The sequence below is a fragment of the Oratosquilla oratoria genome, chromosome 23 (assembly GCF_046742065.1).
Source record: "Oratosquilla oratoria isolate Oo_2021 chromosome 23, ASM4674206v1, whole genome shotgun sequence".
NCBI classification, from domain to species: Eukaryota; Metazoa; Arthropoda; class Malacostraca; order Stomatopoda; family Squillidae; genus Oratosquilla; species Oratosquilla oratoria.
In genome coordinates this window covers 1,892,341-1,907,340 of record NC_134799.1, presented here as the reverse complement: position 1 = coordinate 1,907,340, position 15,000 = coordinate 1,892,341, and the positions used below count along the sequence as shown (strand labels likewise).

The 15,000-nt window shown below is 39.0% G+C and overlaps 1 protein-coding gene across 3 annotated transcripts in view; it reads left to right on the top strand.

The window, feature by feature from the left end:
• The window catches only part of LOC143037857 (regulator of G-protein signaling 7-like), a 192,063-nt gene that overhangs the window by 126,880 nt on the left and 50,183 nt on the right, over positions 1 to 15,000 (top strand). For all 3 annotated transcript variants that reach the window (XR_012967525.1, XM_076206439.1, XM_076206440.1), the window contains exon 6: positions 9,215 to 9,339. Coding sequence is in view for 2 of the 3 variants with exons in the window: in XM_076206439.1 (XP_076062554.1) it covers positions 9,215 to 9,339 (125 nt within the window). In the remaining variant the exon portion in view is untranslated. The remainder of the gene's footprint in view (positions 1 to 9,214; positions 9,340 to 15,000) is intronic.

The following is a 15,000-nucleotide window of genomic DNA, read 5'->3' as shown; positions in this document are numbered from 1 at the left end:
AGACAAATTGTTGAGATGTTCTCACGGAAGTCTAGATTTTTGCAACCGAAGTCAAGGGTCAAGAATGAAGGTACTCTAACACCAATTTCGTGGAACTCGAAGTAACTCTCTCAAAGTTCGAGGAAAAGAGGGATTAGAAACTGTATCACTCGAGGACGATGAAGCTCAAGAACAGGACAGTCGAGGCCGAAGAGGACCCAAGGACGAGGTAGATCGATGGTGACGAAGTTCGAGGACAAGTTAACTCCTTGACGAGACCGATTGAGGACGGAGTAGATGACGTCATCGAAAGCGTGTTTACAGGCCTCGCATTCGCTTTGTTGTGGGTTCGAATCCCGCACTCCTCTCCGATCCCGTGCAGTGTCTGTTACCTGCCCCAACAGTCCCCAAAGGTTACGGTTTCGGCCGCAGCTACTCAGCGCCTCCTGGTGTAGGCAACATCACTTTCTTCTTCACCTTTTTACGTAAAGACTAAATCAGTCAAGAACGGGACAATTCAAATACGAGGGAGGAAAGGTGCAAGGTCACATTAGGTCGAGGTTACTTGGGGACCCGAAAACGAAGCGGATCTCATTCGGGGCTTAACTCGGTAACTTCGAAATTGAACCTCATCAACGTGAGGGACCGACCCTCGCAGGTCGTTAACCAAGACTCCTGAGCCCCTTTCACCAGGTGTAAGGGACTCGTTTGAGACACTTCTTCTCCCCTTTCGCCCAGAACCCTCAGCTGAAGAGAATTGTCCGTCGTGTGACGGGAGAGTATGCAAGCCGTGTACAGCCGTGCTGGAGAGGTTAATCGACGGGATGCAAATCGAGTTATGACTTCATGAAGTGACCGTGATTCAATATTGACCAATTCCGGCCGGGTGTTGCCGCCCCCTCCCCCCACCTCCCTCCCCCACTGCCTGTTCCCTTGTCGCCAACACAGCTGATTCCGGGCGTGCCCAAGATAAGCCCGGAATCAGGCGTATTCCGACGCAGGTCGTCCGGATTCAGACTTATTCAAACGCAAAACTTCCAGAAAAAGAGAGTTTGAAGTAGTGATTGTTTATAAAGAAAGATCCTTGCTTTTTTTTTTTTTTGTGGAAGGTGCTTTGTGGTCGTATTTTTCTAGATAGGATAAAATGGCGTAGTTTTTTCCCGCTTGGAGAAAGGAGTTAACTATTCACGACCTCGTTGCTTTTTTTAGAGATTAAACTTGGTCAAAGGAACACCTTGTAACGTTTTTATCATAACGACGACAATGACGGCGACAACGACGACGAGAATAACGACGACGAGAGCAACGACGACGACAACGACGACGACAAATACGACCACCACTACCACCACCACTGCTACTACCAACACCACCACCACTACCACAACCACCACCACTACCACAACCACCACCACCAGTCGGTCGAGATCTTCCTTTTTGGTTCAGAGTTTTTCGCCCTTCAGATGAATAAAGTCAATTGGCATTATCCACAATATAACTATAGAGAACTTCTCCATGTTGAAGGGCTTAACGACATGCTGTACAACCTAGCCCACGAGAAAAAAATATAAATGGTGACGTAAAAGATGGGCAACGCCCTGTCATTCCCAAAGCTTCTTCTTAATGGGATGAAACAGACTGGTGACAGAAAGAATACAAGACTCTTGGGTCGCCTTCAGCAGTGACGAGGTTCATCGAGTTAGACTTTAACCTTTGGATTGCTCCAAGTTTCCCTCAACGGAGCTTAAGTACGGACTTGGTTACATCCAAGGGCTAATACTGGGCCTTGATGACAACCCCACATAACATACTCACGCAGTATTTTATCACTCAAAGGAGAATACTGATCAATCTATGTTATCCTGTCTAACTGCTACGCGCATAAAACTCCCCTTTACCATATACGTGTATATGACAACGTATATACCTTTCCGGCGTGATATTGTCCTCAAGAATAGAAGCTTTGGTGACTTCATCTTTGCCCAGACGAGGATAGGCAGAGTGCCTGTGTATGATGCTGTACATATTGTACTAGTGTATCTTACGAAGGGAGCAGTCGCCGGTTGCCAGATCCCTTTATGTGACAAGTTGATACAGAAGGATCGTGGAATCGGTCCGGAGACTAATTGCCAGCCCCTCGAGGTTGCACCTTTTAATGGACGTGAGGGTGCTGATGGATGTTGAAGAATGAGGGCAGGGAGACGTGTCTCTTACACGTCCACACCACATGTAACTATCACTTTAATGGAGCCTTGACCAGAATGCGTTGATAATGGAATCAGCTAAGAGGTAATCTAATAACGAGATGGTTTGTTGATGAGCCAACGTGTTTATAATATAAACTGTTGTTTCAGTTTCATAGACGAGGCGATGCGGTTACCAAAAGATATATACAATATATATATATATATATATATATATAGCTATATATATATATGTATATATATATATATATATACATATATATATATATATATATATATATAGATATATATATATATTTATATATATTTATATATATATATATATATATATATATATATATTTGAAGGTATAATGAAGTAGCACATTTGTTAAGTAAGACTTATTGACCCACTGTCGGAAAATGAGATAATATGGACAGAATTTTTGTACATTTCGACCACTATTCTGTGGTCCTCTTCAGCAGAATGAAGAGGACCACAGATAGTGGTCGAAATATACAGAAATTCTGTCCATCTTATCTCTCCGACAGTGGGTCAATAAGTCACACACACACACACACACACACACACACACACACACATATATATATATATATATGTATTACAAAGGATTACAAAGGCGGAGCATACCGACAGGAGACCTTTTGGTCCATATCTAGGTTGGATACGAAAAAAAAATCATAATAATAAATGAATAAATAAAATCTATAATAATGTGAATAACAAATAAATATATATATATATGTATATATATATACATATATATATATATATACATATATATATATATATATATATATATATATATATATATATGTCTAACCCCTTCCATACCGGATGGACCTCTTGCCTTTTTTGGGCTGCTCCACGTAGGCTATTTCTTATCCGTTGACGTGGTAGTTGGCCCCTTTCCTGCCTCTTCAATGCCAGAGGGTACTCTTGGCGTGTGGATTCTGCCTGGCAACTTTACGAGTATTTGCCTCCGTAGCGTTCGAAAAGGAGAACTCTTTACTGAACATCCTCAAAGCCTGACTTGGCCTGCACAAAATGTTCCTTTTATGAGTTCATAGGCTGTAGCGAGGAAAGGTGTCAGTCAAACACGCGGAAGGTCCTGAAGACTAGAAATTGGGAGACAGTTTTATCAACAAGGGGGATCGTGAAATTATGAATTATCAAATGACGATAGTCTTCGAATATGATACAACGAGTTTCCTTGCTATAAAAAATATCTATTGTGTTTTAAGCTTCCACAGAATCCTTCTGTTCTCTCGTATCATATTTTCATGTTTCACTTTTTTCTTAGTTTTCTTCTTCTTCGTTTTTATATATCTAAGTTTTCTCTTCATCGCCTTCCTCCTACGTGCGCTGGTCTCGTATTCGTTTAGTTGAGGGTTCGAATCCTGCACTACTCTCCAATTCCCAGCAATGACTTAACTGTCCCAACAGTGCCTGAGGCGTAGAGGGCAAAGGTGACTGCTTCGGCCGCAGCTACTCAGCGCCTCCTGGCGTAGGCTCCTCACCATCTTTTTCCACTTCATATTCTCTCCTTCTATTCTTCATTATCTTCCTTTTCGTCATCTTCCCTGTTCCCTTTTCTTTCTTTTCTATATTATCAATCTATTTATTCATTAATGAATTTATTTTATTTATCAATTAATTTTTAGCTATCTACTAATATATTTATCTGCTTATCTTATTCAATTTATCTATTCATCTATTTTGTCTTTTCTTCACCGTCTCTCTTCTTTTCCTTCTTCACCTTTTTCACATTTATGGTCTTGTCCCTAACTTTTTTTTCTCTCTGCTTCTCTATCTTCTTTCAGTCTTAATTTTCTTTTATTTACTTTTTCCTTTCTTTTCTTATTTTTCATTTCATATTTATCATTTTCATTTCCATTCATTTCCTCCTCTTTACTCTTTCCAGTACTCGTTGTCATTTTCACCTTTTTCGCGCCCTTGCTGTTGTTGTTGTCGTTGCTCTTCTTCTTCTTTTCCTTCCTTTTATTCCTCTTATTATTCTTCTACATCCTCTTCTTCTACATCTTATTCACCTTATTCTTCTTTCTCTGTATTCTTATTCTTCTTTCTTTTCTTGTTCGTGTCATTTTCCTTCTACTTTTTCTTCTTCTTCCTCTATTTTTCTTCTTTACTTTTCTTCTTCTTCTTCTTCTTCATCATCTACTTTTCTTCTTCCTCTTCTTCATCTTCCTCTTCATCTTTTTTTTGTATTTTGTCAGAAATATGTAGTGCTCTTGTCCTTCGGGAGAGTAGAGCACGAAGAAGCTGAGTCGTGGAAGCGTTTAAGGAAATATTTAAGGAGAACAGCAGAACGGAGAGAGGGCAGAAATCAAAAGTAATCCTTATTTCTTATTTTGCATAAAGATTAGTCTCTAAAACAAAGGCGAATACTGAGTGACTCTGGTCCATAGGGGTATCCCTCTCCTCTCTTCCTCTCTAACTACTCCTTGTGTGTTGGCTTCACCGGGAACCAAATGCCAACGTGTTGACCCTTCTTTAACGGTCGCGATGTCGTTCAGTGACGGGAAAGATGATTACGAGTGGATGCGATGTTGACAGCAAGGACTTGGTGGTGAGAGACGATGACGTTGGTGACGTCGTCATCGTCGTTGACCTGAGATAATGAATGCCCCAAATAGATAATATGTTGATGGAATGACCTGTTGACGAGCGAAGAAGTTGCTGATGAGTTTCCTTACTGACTCACGAGGAATCGTGTTGGCATAACAGCGACATGATGAGAAAACGCGGGGATGATGATGATGGTGATGGGGATGATGATGATAATGATGATGATGATGATGATGATGATGATAATGATGATGATGACGATGATGGTAATGATGATGATGACGATGATGGTAATGATGATTGTGATGATAATGATGACGATGATGGTAATGATGATGGTGAAGATGATAATGATGATGGTAGTGATGATGGTGATGATGATAATGATGTGGAGGAGGCGGAGGAGGAGGAAAAGGAGAAGGAGCCCTGTTTTCACAGCCATGAGGGTTTATCTGCAAAAACAAGGTTTCCAACCTTGGCATATGTTTTTCTTTCTTGTAGGGTCCCCAGACCTCATTAAGAACTCTGACAGACTCAAAAGTGTGCGGCGACGAGGCACGAAACATAATGCGAGAAACAAAACATACGAAAACCACCTAAAACATCTGAGAACACTTGAACCTATTCTAAATAAATAAATAGATAGATAGATAAATAAATAGATAAGTAAATAAATAAACAAAAAACGGAGAGTCAGGAGGGGGGAGCTTAACACAAATCTTAAAGATTTAAAAAAGAACTGATAACTTAAATATTTTCATACTAAATGTTAAAATAATGAGAAATAACAGCCTCAAACTGTCAGGACGTAGATTCAACCTTGATGCAGGTAGAAACTGTTTTGTAAACAGCTGGCTCAATCCGAAGCACCGAGACACAGATCCAGCCAAATAGAATTAACTGAATTGAAAGAGATCTGGACAGTGTTTGGTTAACAGCAAATTGTAATCAGTTGGGCAATCACACCTTTTTTAACCTGTTTCTGTATTCCACTGATGATTATAAATATATTTTTATGGGAGACGTATTCCTAAAGGTTGTCAATAAAGTTCGCATAAATGCTGTATATGAATATATATACTTATATGTACTATATATATATATATATATATATATATATATATATATATATATATATGTGTGTGTGTGTGTGTGTGTGCGTATGAGTGTGAGTGTATGTGTGCACGTGTATATATATATATATATATATACATATATATATATGTATATATATACATATATAAGTATATTCATATATACATACATACGAGTATATGCATATACATTTATACATATACATACATACACAATTACTGTACATATGTATATATACATATACAAATATAAATATATATACATATATTCGTATGAACAGGTTGACTAAACAATTCATCTCATGAGATTCGAACCCTGGGCCGTGCAACACGAAACCAGGAAGCTACCAATCACGCCACGGCGGATGTCCGAGGGAATCCGCTGGGAACGGGACCTAAACACTCCCGACGTCAACTCGTGAGGCAAACATTTGTAATCGAGGATGACGTGTCTAGCTTAGGACCGGATGCTGCAGGCCCATCGCGTCTAAGTTATTTTTTTACTTCCTCCAACAATAGTGTCACCCCAAGTTTCTGTCGTAACTCATCATTCCTCATCCTGTCTCTTCTTGTTACTCGTCGTGTTGGTTGTGGGGTTCATGTTTCAGCGGTCAGGACTTTGGATCTGGTCTTGGGTAGTTCAGTCAGTGCCCGATATTCTTATGCATACGTTAACACTGTTTTCAGTGTGGTATTGTGAATTGCTATCGTTTATCCTTTAGATGCGTTTTTATATCTTAGTAATGAGTACATTATGCTGATGCTGGCGTTATAATTTGTTTTTATCCTATTTACCGCCACATTCTGAGGATTTTTTTCATTGAAACATACTCCTAAGTACGTGAAAGTTTTAAAATTCTTTAAGTACCTGTTCTCCAGCCCTGAGATTTAGGTCTTCTCTTCTGGGCTCCTACAAATATGATTTTGGTTTAATTTTCTTTTCATTCTAAATAATTTCATCTCCCCATCTCCTGTAGTTGATCTGTTGTGTCACCAATCACAGTTACACTATCTGCATGTACAGATATATCTCAGATATTTATCCACATAGATAACTAGTGGTATAAGAAAGATAATTTCACGTTGTCACATCCTTGTCTTAACGTCAAACCAATTGCTCTCCATTTTTCCTTATTTTTTCTACACTACACATTTTCTTAATCATTTTGATTTTGATCTTTTGCTGATTCTATCAAATGCTTTTTCTAGGTCTATAAAGACTTGGCATTTATTTTTATTCTATTCCTATCCTTTGTTTAGCAGTTTTTTTTTCGAGGAATGCTAAGTCAACAGCGTTTTTTCCAGGTCTGAATCTGTGTTGCCAGTTTCACTTCTTTTCCTTTACTTGCTTCTACTAATCTGCTTTCTGCTAGTCTTTCGTACTTTTTTCCTTAGTGTGCCAGAAATACTTGTCAATTTATTATTATTTACTATTTACCTGTTTGTTTATTATTCAACTATACCTATGCATTTATTTACGTATTTTGTTTGTTATTTACATTATTATAGTTTATATTTATTTATTATTATTATGATTTCATTTTCGCATCCGACCTAGATATGGACCAAAAGGTCTCCTGTCGGTATGCTCCACCTTTGTAATCCTTTGCCTTTGTAGTTCTCTCATTGCCTCTTCTTGTTCATAATCCAGGTTGAATATTTAGGTTAACCATCTAAACATTTAATTTCAATTTGCATTATCTATTTGAACTATTATAGTGTCTTCACCAATTGCCTTCCCATTCTTTATTCTGTTGCTTTCAACTCTTCTTCTCTGATACTTTCTCTTACTTCCTCGTCTGTGTTTTCTTTTTGTTTCTTTTATGGTCCTTGTACCCAGTGTTTCGGTGCATATCTACAGTACATTATTGTCGTTTCTTAAATCCCTCCAACGGGGCTTTTCCCTCTCCTCTCTCTATGTCCTTGCATGATTACCCACTTTGTTTCGTAATTCGTTTACCCTCCTCCTTCCGGGTCTTTGGCTCGAGCATCACTTTACCTCGTCTTGCTTTCTGTTTTAGTTTTATTAAATTGAAATTATCGACCACAATCCTGTTGATGCAGACGGTATAGTCTTGACGTTTTTCAAGAAGAAATTATTTTTGTTTATAATAAATAAAATCTATTACCACTCTTCTTGTATATCCTGGCTTCCTCTTGACGCCATCCCTATCAGGTCCACTTGTGCGATTGGTGATGTTGGTGGAACTTTGGGGGAGGGGGGGGCAGAAACGACGATGGTAGACGTGTATTGCGTTTCTGTCTCCCATAATGCTCCGTCTCCTCCTTCCCACGCGACCGTTCCAGTCACTCGTCATTATCAGGTTTTCTCTATACTTTGACTCATCTACCTTTCCTTGCAGTTCTTCATGAAAAAGTCTCTCTTCTTCCATTGATCTCTCTGCTTGAGGCACGTCAACCTGACCATTCTTCTTCGTCTCTTTCGTCTTATGCTATCCATGCTTTCCGTTATGCTGGGTGCCAGCGTGATTGCCGCTCCGTGGACTTCACCGCTTTATATCATCAACTTGTAGTCATCGTGCAGCGTTCCCGGCCCGTCACCTCCAAGTTTTGATGTCGTACGAGAATCCCGAGAATCTTCAGTTTCCGCATTTCCATTATCTCTATATTTTTTTCTCTCTTTCTTCTCTCCAAGAGAAGAAACGTTTAACGTTGTCGCTCTGAACGTTTGTGGTTTCCTTTGAGATTGTTCGTCGGACCTGAAAGGGTCTTGAAGATGAGCCCCGCTTGTCGTGTGAATGAAATTCTTTGGCGCCAGCCGATGCCAAATAATTTTATATTAAGGTCATGGTTCGCCCATCAGTTCAATATAAATCGGTTGGTATTAGCCAGAACATAGTTGATCAAGTACGCCACCCTTTCGAAAGCTTCGTGTATTCCACTGCGCTGTACTCCTGTATTTGGTGGAATAAGTGTACGTGAGCATCCTCCTTAAAACTAAATTGATAACGTGTGTGCGTGCGTGCGTGTGTGTGTGTGTGTGTGTGTGTGTGTGTGTGTGTTTGTATGCTTGCTTGTGTGCGTGTTTAAGTGCGTGTTTGTGTGTGTATGTGTTTATGTGCGTGTTTTGTGCGCACGTGTTTCTGTGCACGTATTTGTGTTTGTTTGTGTGTGCGTGTGCTTGTGTTTGTTTGTGTGTGCGTGTGCTTGTGTGTGTGTGTGTGTGTGTGTGTGTGTGTGTGTGTGTGTGTGTGTGTCCAGGCGATGGGTAGGCGATTTTATGTAGATGAGAGAGGGAGACAGACAGACCACCACAGTCTCGTCTGGAGGGTAATCCCCGCCTCCCGGCACCTCTACGGAAGCTAACCTTCCCATGTTCTGTTCCAGCGGTGTATCTATGCAAGCGGACCATGCAGAACAAGGCTCGCCTGGAACTGGCCGACTACGAGGCGGAGAACCTGGCGAGGCTCCAGAAGATGTTCAGCAGGAAATGGGAGTTTATCTTCATGCAGGTAGGAGTCCCCACGTGACAAGCACGTGTCACGTGTCACGTGTCACGTCATGCAGAAAACGTGTTTCTTGTATTAGGCAGATGCAATAGCATGTGACCAATGCTTGTTTGTATCTTCGTAGGGTGTGCAAGAATTCATTTTGCATCGCAATACAAGAAGGTAGGACAACAATTCTTGGTTACGTCGCAGAGAAAAGATTGGAGAATCCTTTTTTACGTCACATGCACGCACGCACGCACACACACACACACACACATACACCTAAATATTTGAGATAAAATGAGATATAAAGACGGGACACCACGAGCATAGCTCCCCTTCCCGTAAAATACAACTAGGTAAATACAAACACAAACACACACACGACTCGATGGCGCAGTTGGTAGAGTTGCCGGCCGCCACTACGGCGGTCCGGGTTCGAATCCCGCCCAAGGCTGAAATAATTTCAGTATCGCTGCGCTTCGAGTCGTTACTCCAACTCTCGTGGACGGGGAGTTGGGTGTGTGTGTGCGTGTAAGGTCACAGCTTTACCCATAGATCGGTTATATATGAGCTCTGAGTTCTCTTCCGGGAGGGTGGTTATTGTCGATCACGAGTCCAACACGTGATCCAAGACCATGGTGAATCACACACACACACACACACACACACACACACACACACACACACACACAATGAGGCGACTTCTGAACACCTGAGCTAATAAACAGCTGGAGCTGTGCAATGCAGCACTGACAGACAAAGTAACTAAGCATTTCGGATCTGGGAGGGGTTGATCGACCTTCTGTTGGACAGAATTTCCTTCAATAACCAGAATAAAGTCAATTGAATGTTCAACCACACAGACGAAATGAGTGAGAAGAGATTGTGCTGTATTGCTACTAAGTCGACGTCTTGGGGCATCTCCAGTAAGGAAGTGGTCGTGCGAGGTCATTGTAACTGATACTACCAGACCTATAAGAAATAACGTGAAGAAACTCTCCAAATGGATTAAAAAAAAAAAAAAAAAGTATTTTGTATTTGTGGCCAACAAAAAAAAAAAAAAAAAAAAAAAAAAAACAACGTACTCTCAGAAGAAATAGTCTTAATGAGATACGTCAGAGAAAGATGGTAGGAATACAATTAAAAAAAAAAAGGAGAAACGAACTGATGATATAGTAATCAATTAATAAATCAATTAATCAATGGATACAGTGCAGAGGGCGGAGAAAGATGGTAGAGATACAATCACAAATAGGAAAAAAAAACTGATGATATAGTAATCAATTAATAAATAAATTCAATGGATACAGTGCAGAGGGTAAGATTTCTGTGTGTACCAAATACTTGTACAACATGGAGTGACGACACAGAAACGCAAATATATTGGCGCACAGCACAACCTGAAACGAATATATCTTGCCGTTAATTTTCATTCACCATTGCTATCCCGTGAGGTGCAGTGGGTAATGATCCTGCTTACGACCACGGGAGATCCGGGTTCGGTCCCCGGTAAGTGCAATGCACTTTCATGGCTTTTCCAGCCCCTCTCAGCAACTGCGGACATCAGAGGTGCGGTAGCCCAGTGTTGCATATATATGCTCACACCTAATCAGTACGGTCGAACAGCATACAGAGATATCAGACTTCGTTCATAACATACCAAAAACCTCACATGCACTTCCCACCTTACCATATACACACAGAGGCTGTGTCGTCTGTCAGGGGATAGTTCGGTCCTGTAGTGGACCATTAAGGTGTGAACTACAGCTACATTCGCATTTCCGACCCCGTGATTACACAGATGATGATTACCCAACACAGCCACATCCCATCACACGTCATCACGTAACATCATACACTTAAAACCCACTATCGGAGAAAAAATATCATAAGTACAGGAGATCTGTATATTTCGACCACTATCTGTTGTCCTCTTCAGCAGAATGAAGAGGACTACAGATAGTAGTCGAAATATTCGAATTTCCCGTTCTTCTGATATCATTTCTCCGATAGTGGGTTTTAAGTGTATATTTACAAGTGTGTTATCATTCAATCCTATATCACATATTATCGCTATTGACGTTAACCCCAAGTTATCACGCGGAAAACCAGGTATTAGTTGATAACATCTTTCAGTCTCTCACTGATTTCGTACATGTGTCTAAGTCAATCTCTAACTCAGCCTCTTTGCATTGTGGAACACAGATATCCCAAATTTACACATAGATCTACACAATTATTCTTATTATTATTATTATTATTGTTATTATTATTATCAATATCATTATCATTATTATTATCATTATTATTATTTTCATTATTATTATTATTATTATTATTATTATCATTATTATCATCATCATCATCATTATTATTATTATCATTATTTTTTATTATCATTATTACTATTATTTTTATCATTATTACTATTATTATTAGGGATGGATTGGGTGGGAGTGGTTTTATGCCTATGTTTTTTTGCTACCTCCCTTATAGGGGGGAAAAAGCTTACTATTACTACTACTACAACTACTGCTACTACTATTACTACTACTACTGCTACTACTACTACTGCAACTATTATTATTGTTGTTGTTGTTATTGTTATTATTATTATTATTATATTATTATTATTATTAATTATTACTATTATTATTATCGTTATCATTATTATTATCATTATTATTATTATTATTATTATTATTATCATTATTATTATTATTGCTATTACTTATCGTCACACAACCTACGTATGTCTAAATAGTTACTGATATCATCAATAGACACTTCCGGTGACTCTCGCTCTGAGTCAAGCGTTAATCAAACATGTCTGCTACTGATTAGCAAATGGCTGCCGTGAAGGTGCCAACTTCCCCGAATCAAAACATGATTATGTTCGATATTTAAATGATAATGCATTAAAGGCAAGCAAATTCATATCGGATATTTTAGAAATAGAAAATGAAGAAAACTAAGGCTTCAGCAATTTAAAGCTTTAGGTCATAGTTGATAATGCAGACAATGACCAGGGCAACATTTTCTCTTATCAAGGAAGTTAATTAGAAAGAACGTATTATGAGTAATGGGTAACCATAAAATTTTAAACATATGTTCACACTAAGCTTCTAAATTAAGAACAAACATCATGGGCATGAACTTGGGAAACACATAATCTTGCACGAAATTATGATGAGGGAAGATATTCTTTCAAATATATACTACTCATATTTCCATCTTGCACTCTGCGTGTCAGTTTTAAAGGTCTAAGTTAGTTTACCGTCACAATTTGGTCTAACCAGAAGTAAATTGTTGGGAGTAAGAGTTTAGGTCAGCAGTATCATCTAAAACAGATGTAGGTGTCTTACCGTAAAATTTTTATAAATAGGTGCATTTCCTTTTGTACCTAGTTCTTCTGAAATAAAGTTCTATAAGTCATAACATATTTTTCTTGTTCTGACCATCAGGTAAAGCGTCGTATTATATGTATATATATATATATATATATATGTATATATGTATATATATATATATATGTTGACTATATTATGACAAATAAGACTGAAGGTGGAGGAAGCAGACGAGGAGTAATGGGAGAATTTCACGCTTTAACGTTTCGACCCGCAGGGTCTTGATAACAAAGACCCTGCGGGTCGAAACGTTAATGCGTGTAATTCTCCCATTACTCCGCGTCTCCTTCCTCCACCTTCAGTCTTATATATATATATATATATATATATATATATATATATATATATATATATATATATATATGTATGTATATATTGGTAAAGACAATAAAGCACTAGACTCGATTTGAAGGGCTAATTAAACCCGACGTTTCGATTCCCGCCCGGGAATCGTCTTCATGGGATATACATGGGACATACAGTGACATATATACATGGGACATACAGTGAATTTGTTTTTATGAGGTCCGGGATGCAATTAGGAGAGGACCTTGGTGACTACATAAAAACGAATTCACTGAATACATAACATTATACACCCTGAAGACGATTCCTGGACGGGAATCGAAACGTCGGGCTTAATAAACCCTTCAAATCGAGTCTAGTGCTTCACTCTCTTTACCAATATGGATCCCAGACTCCAAATATATATATTTATTAGCACAGCGTAATGTAATAGCACATTGGTAAAATGAAACTTGTTAACCCACTGTCGGAGAAAAGATAATTAGTATTTCTGATTTCTTTTCTCCGACAGTGGGTTAACAAGTTTCATATATATATATATATATATATATATATATATATATATATATATATATATATGTATGTATATCAGTAATCTTTTCACTCGCCCAGATTGCTGCGGCAAAAGCCTACCCCTTTTCTTTTCTTTCGTTTCTTTCTTCGATTTCGATATCATCATCTACAAGGTTCTTCACTTCTCCAGTAAACGATGACTATTGTTCTTCTGACTTCTTCAGAAACTGCAGTCCCATTGTCTAATATTGTTTTCCTTTCAAGTCATCTCCACTCAATTCCATTGAAATATCATCAGCTGGAGTCTATTTGGAAGAATTTAACTTCCTTGTTAAGCAATTATGGTTAGATTTGTGCTAAGCAATTAACTACAAATGTCTTCACCGATTAGAATGACTTCTACTCGTAATGCAAGTAAACTTCGGGAGACTCTGGGACTTCGGAGGACTCTGGGACTTCTGAGAACTGTGGGACTTGTGGACACCGGGACTCAGTGGGACTTCGGGGAACTCTGTGGCTTCGGGGTTCTCTGGGACCTTGGGGGACTATGGGACATCGGGGGACTCTGGTACTTCAGAGGCCTTTGGAACTTCGGTGGACTCTGGGACTTTGGGGGACTCTGGGACTTAGGGGGACTCTGGTATGATATCTTGATATCTTGCCATGATACCGACTCTTTTAGTCCCAAACCAAACTCTTGTCTTAAGCCTTGGAAATTGGAATTGTTGTTGATTACATAGGAGCAAATTTAGACTTGGCTACAAGAAATGTGCAAAATTATTAGTTCTATCTACCAGTCTTAAGTAAATGTGCCATAAGTATACTCTAGTGCATCACGAAAATAATGTATTTGGTAACTAAATATTTTGATTATTAGTGGCTCAATACGTCTATAAGCTATTTGAGGCGTTCTGTATCAGCCAACCATTGATCAACCTATTTTTTATGCATAAGATAATCATCTTGCTAGCTTTAATTAGTAATGACAGGGACTGAGCAACTAAAGCAGTATACACCGAATTAAGAATGCGAAGAATTCCAGGTTTTGTATATAGTTTGACTTTCTGTTGGATTCTGACCCCTAACGTGTCATTCGCAGTTGTCATTTTCATAGCCGGAATGCACTCAAACACTCATAGGGAAACCTCAGTGTAACCAGGCTTAGATATAAGTCTGAGGTCTTGGCAACCTTCATAAACACAAGTTTAAATGTCGTGTTGCGTTTTAAAGGCAAACGGAAATTCATATCGATTATCATAAGAGTAGAAATGTAAATAAAGTAATACAACAAATTAACCCATTGAAAGCGGCCTCTTAATACCAGACGATACTATTCATCTCAGACAAGGCGGGGGCGCGAAATGAAGGTTTGTGGACAAAACGGGGACTCTATAGTTCTGGGGCTCTGAAACTCGAGGGACATGAGGACTTGGTGACTTGGCAACTCACAGAT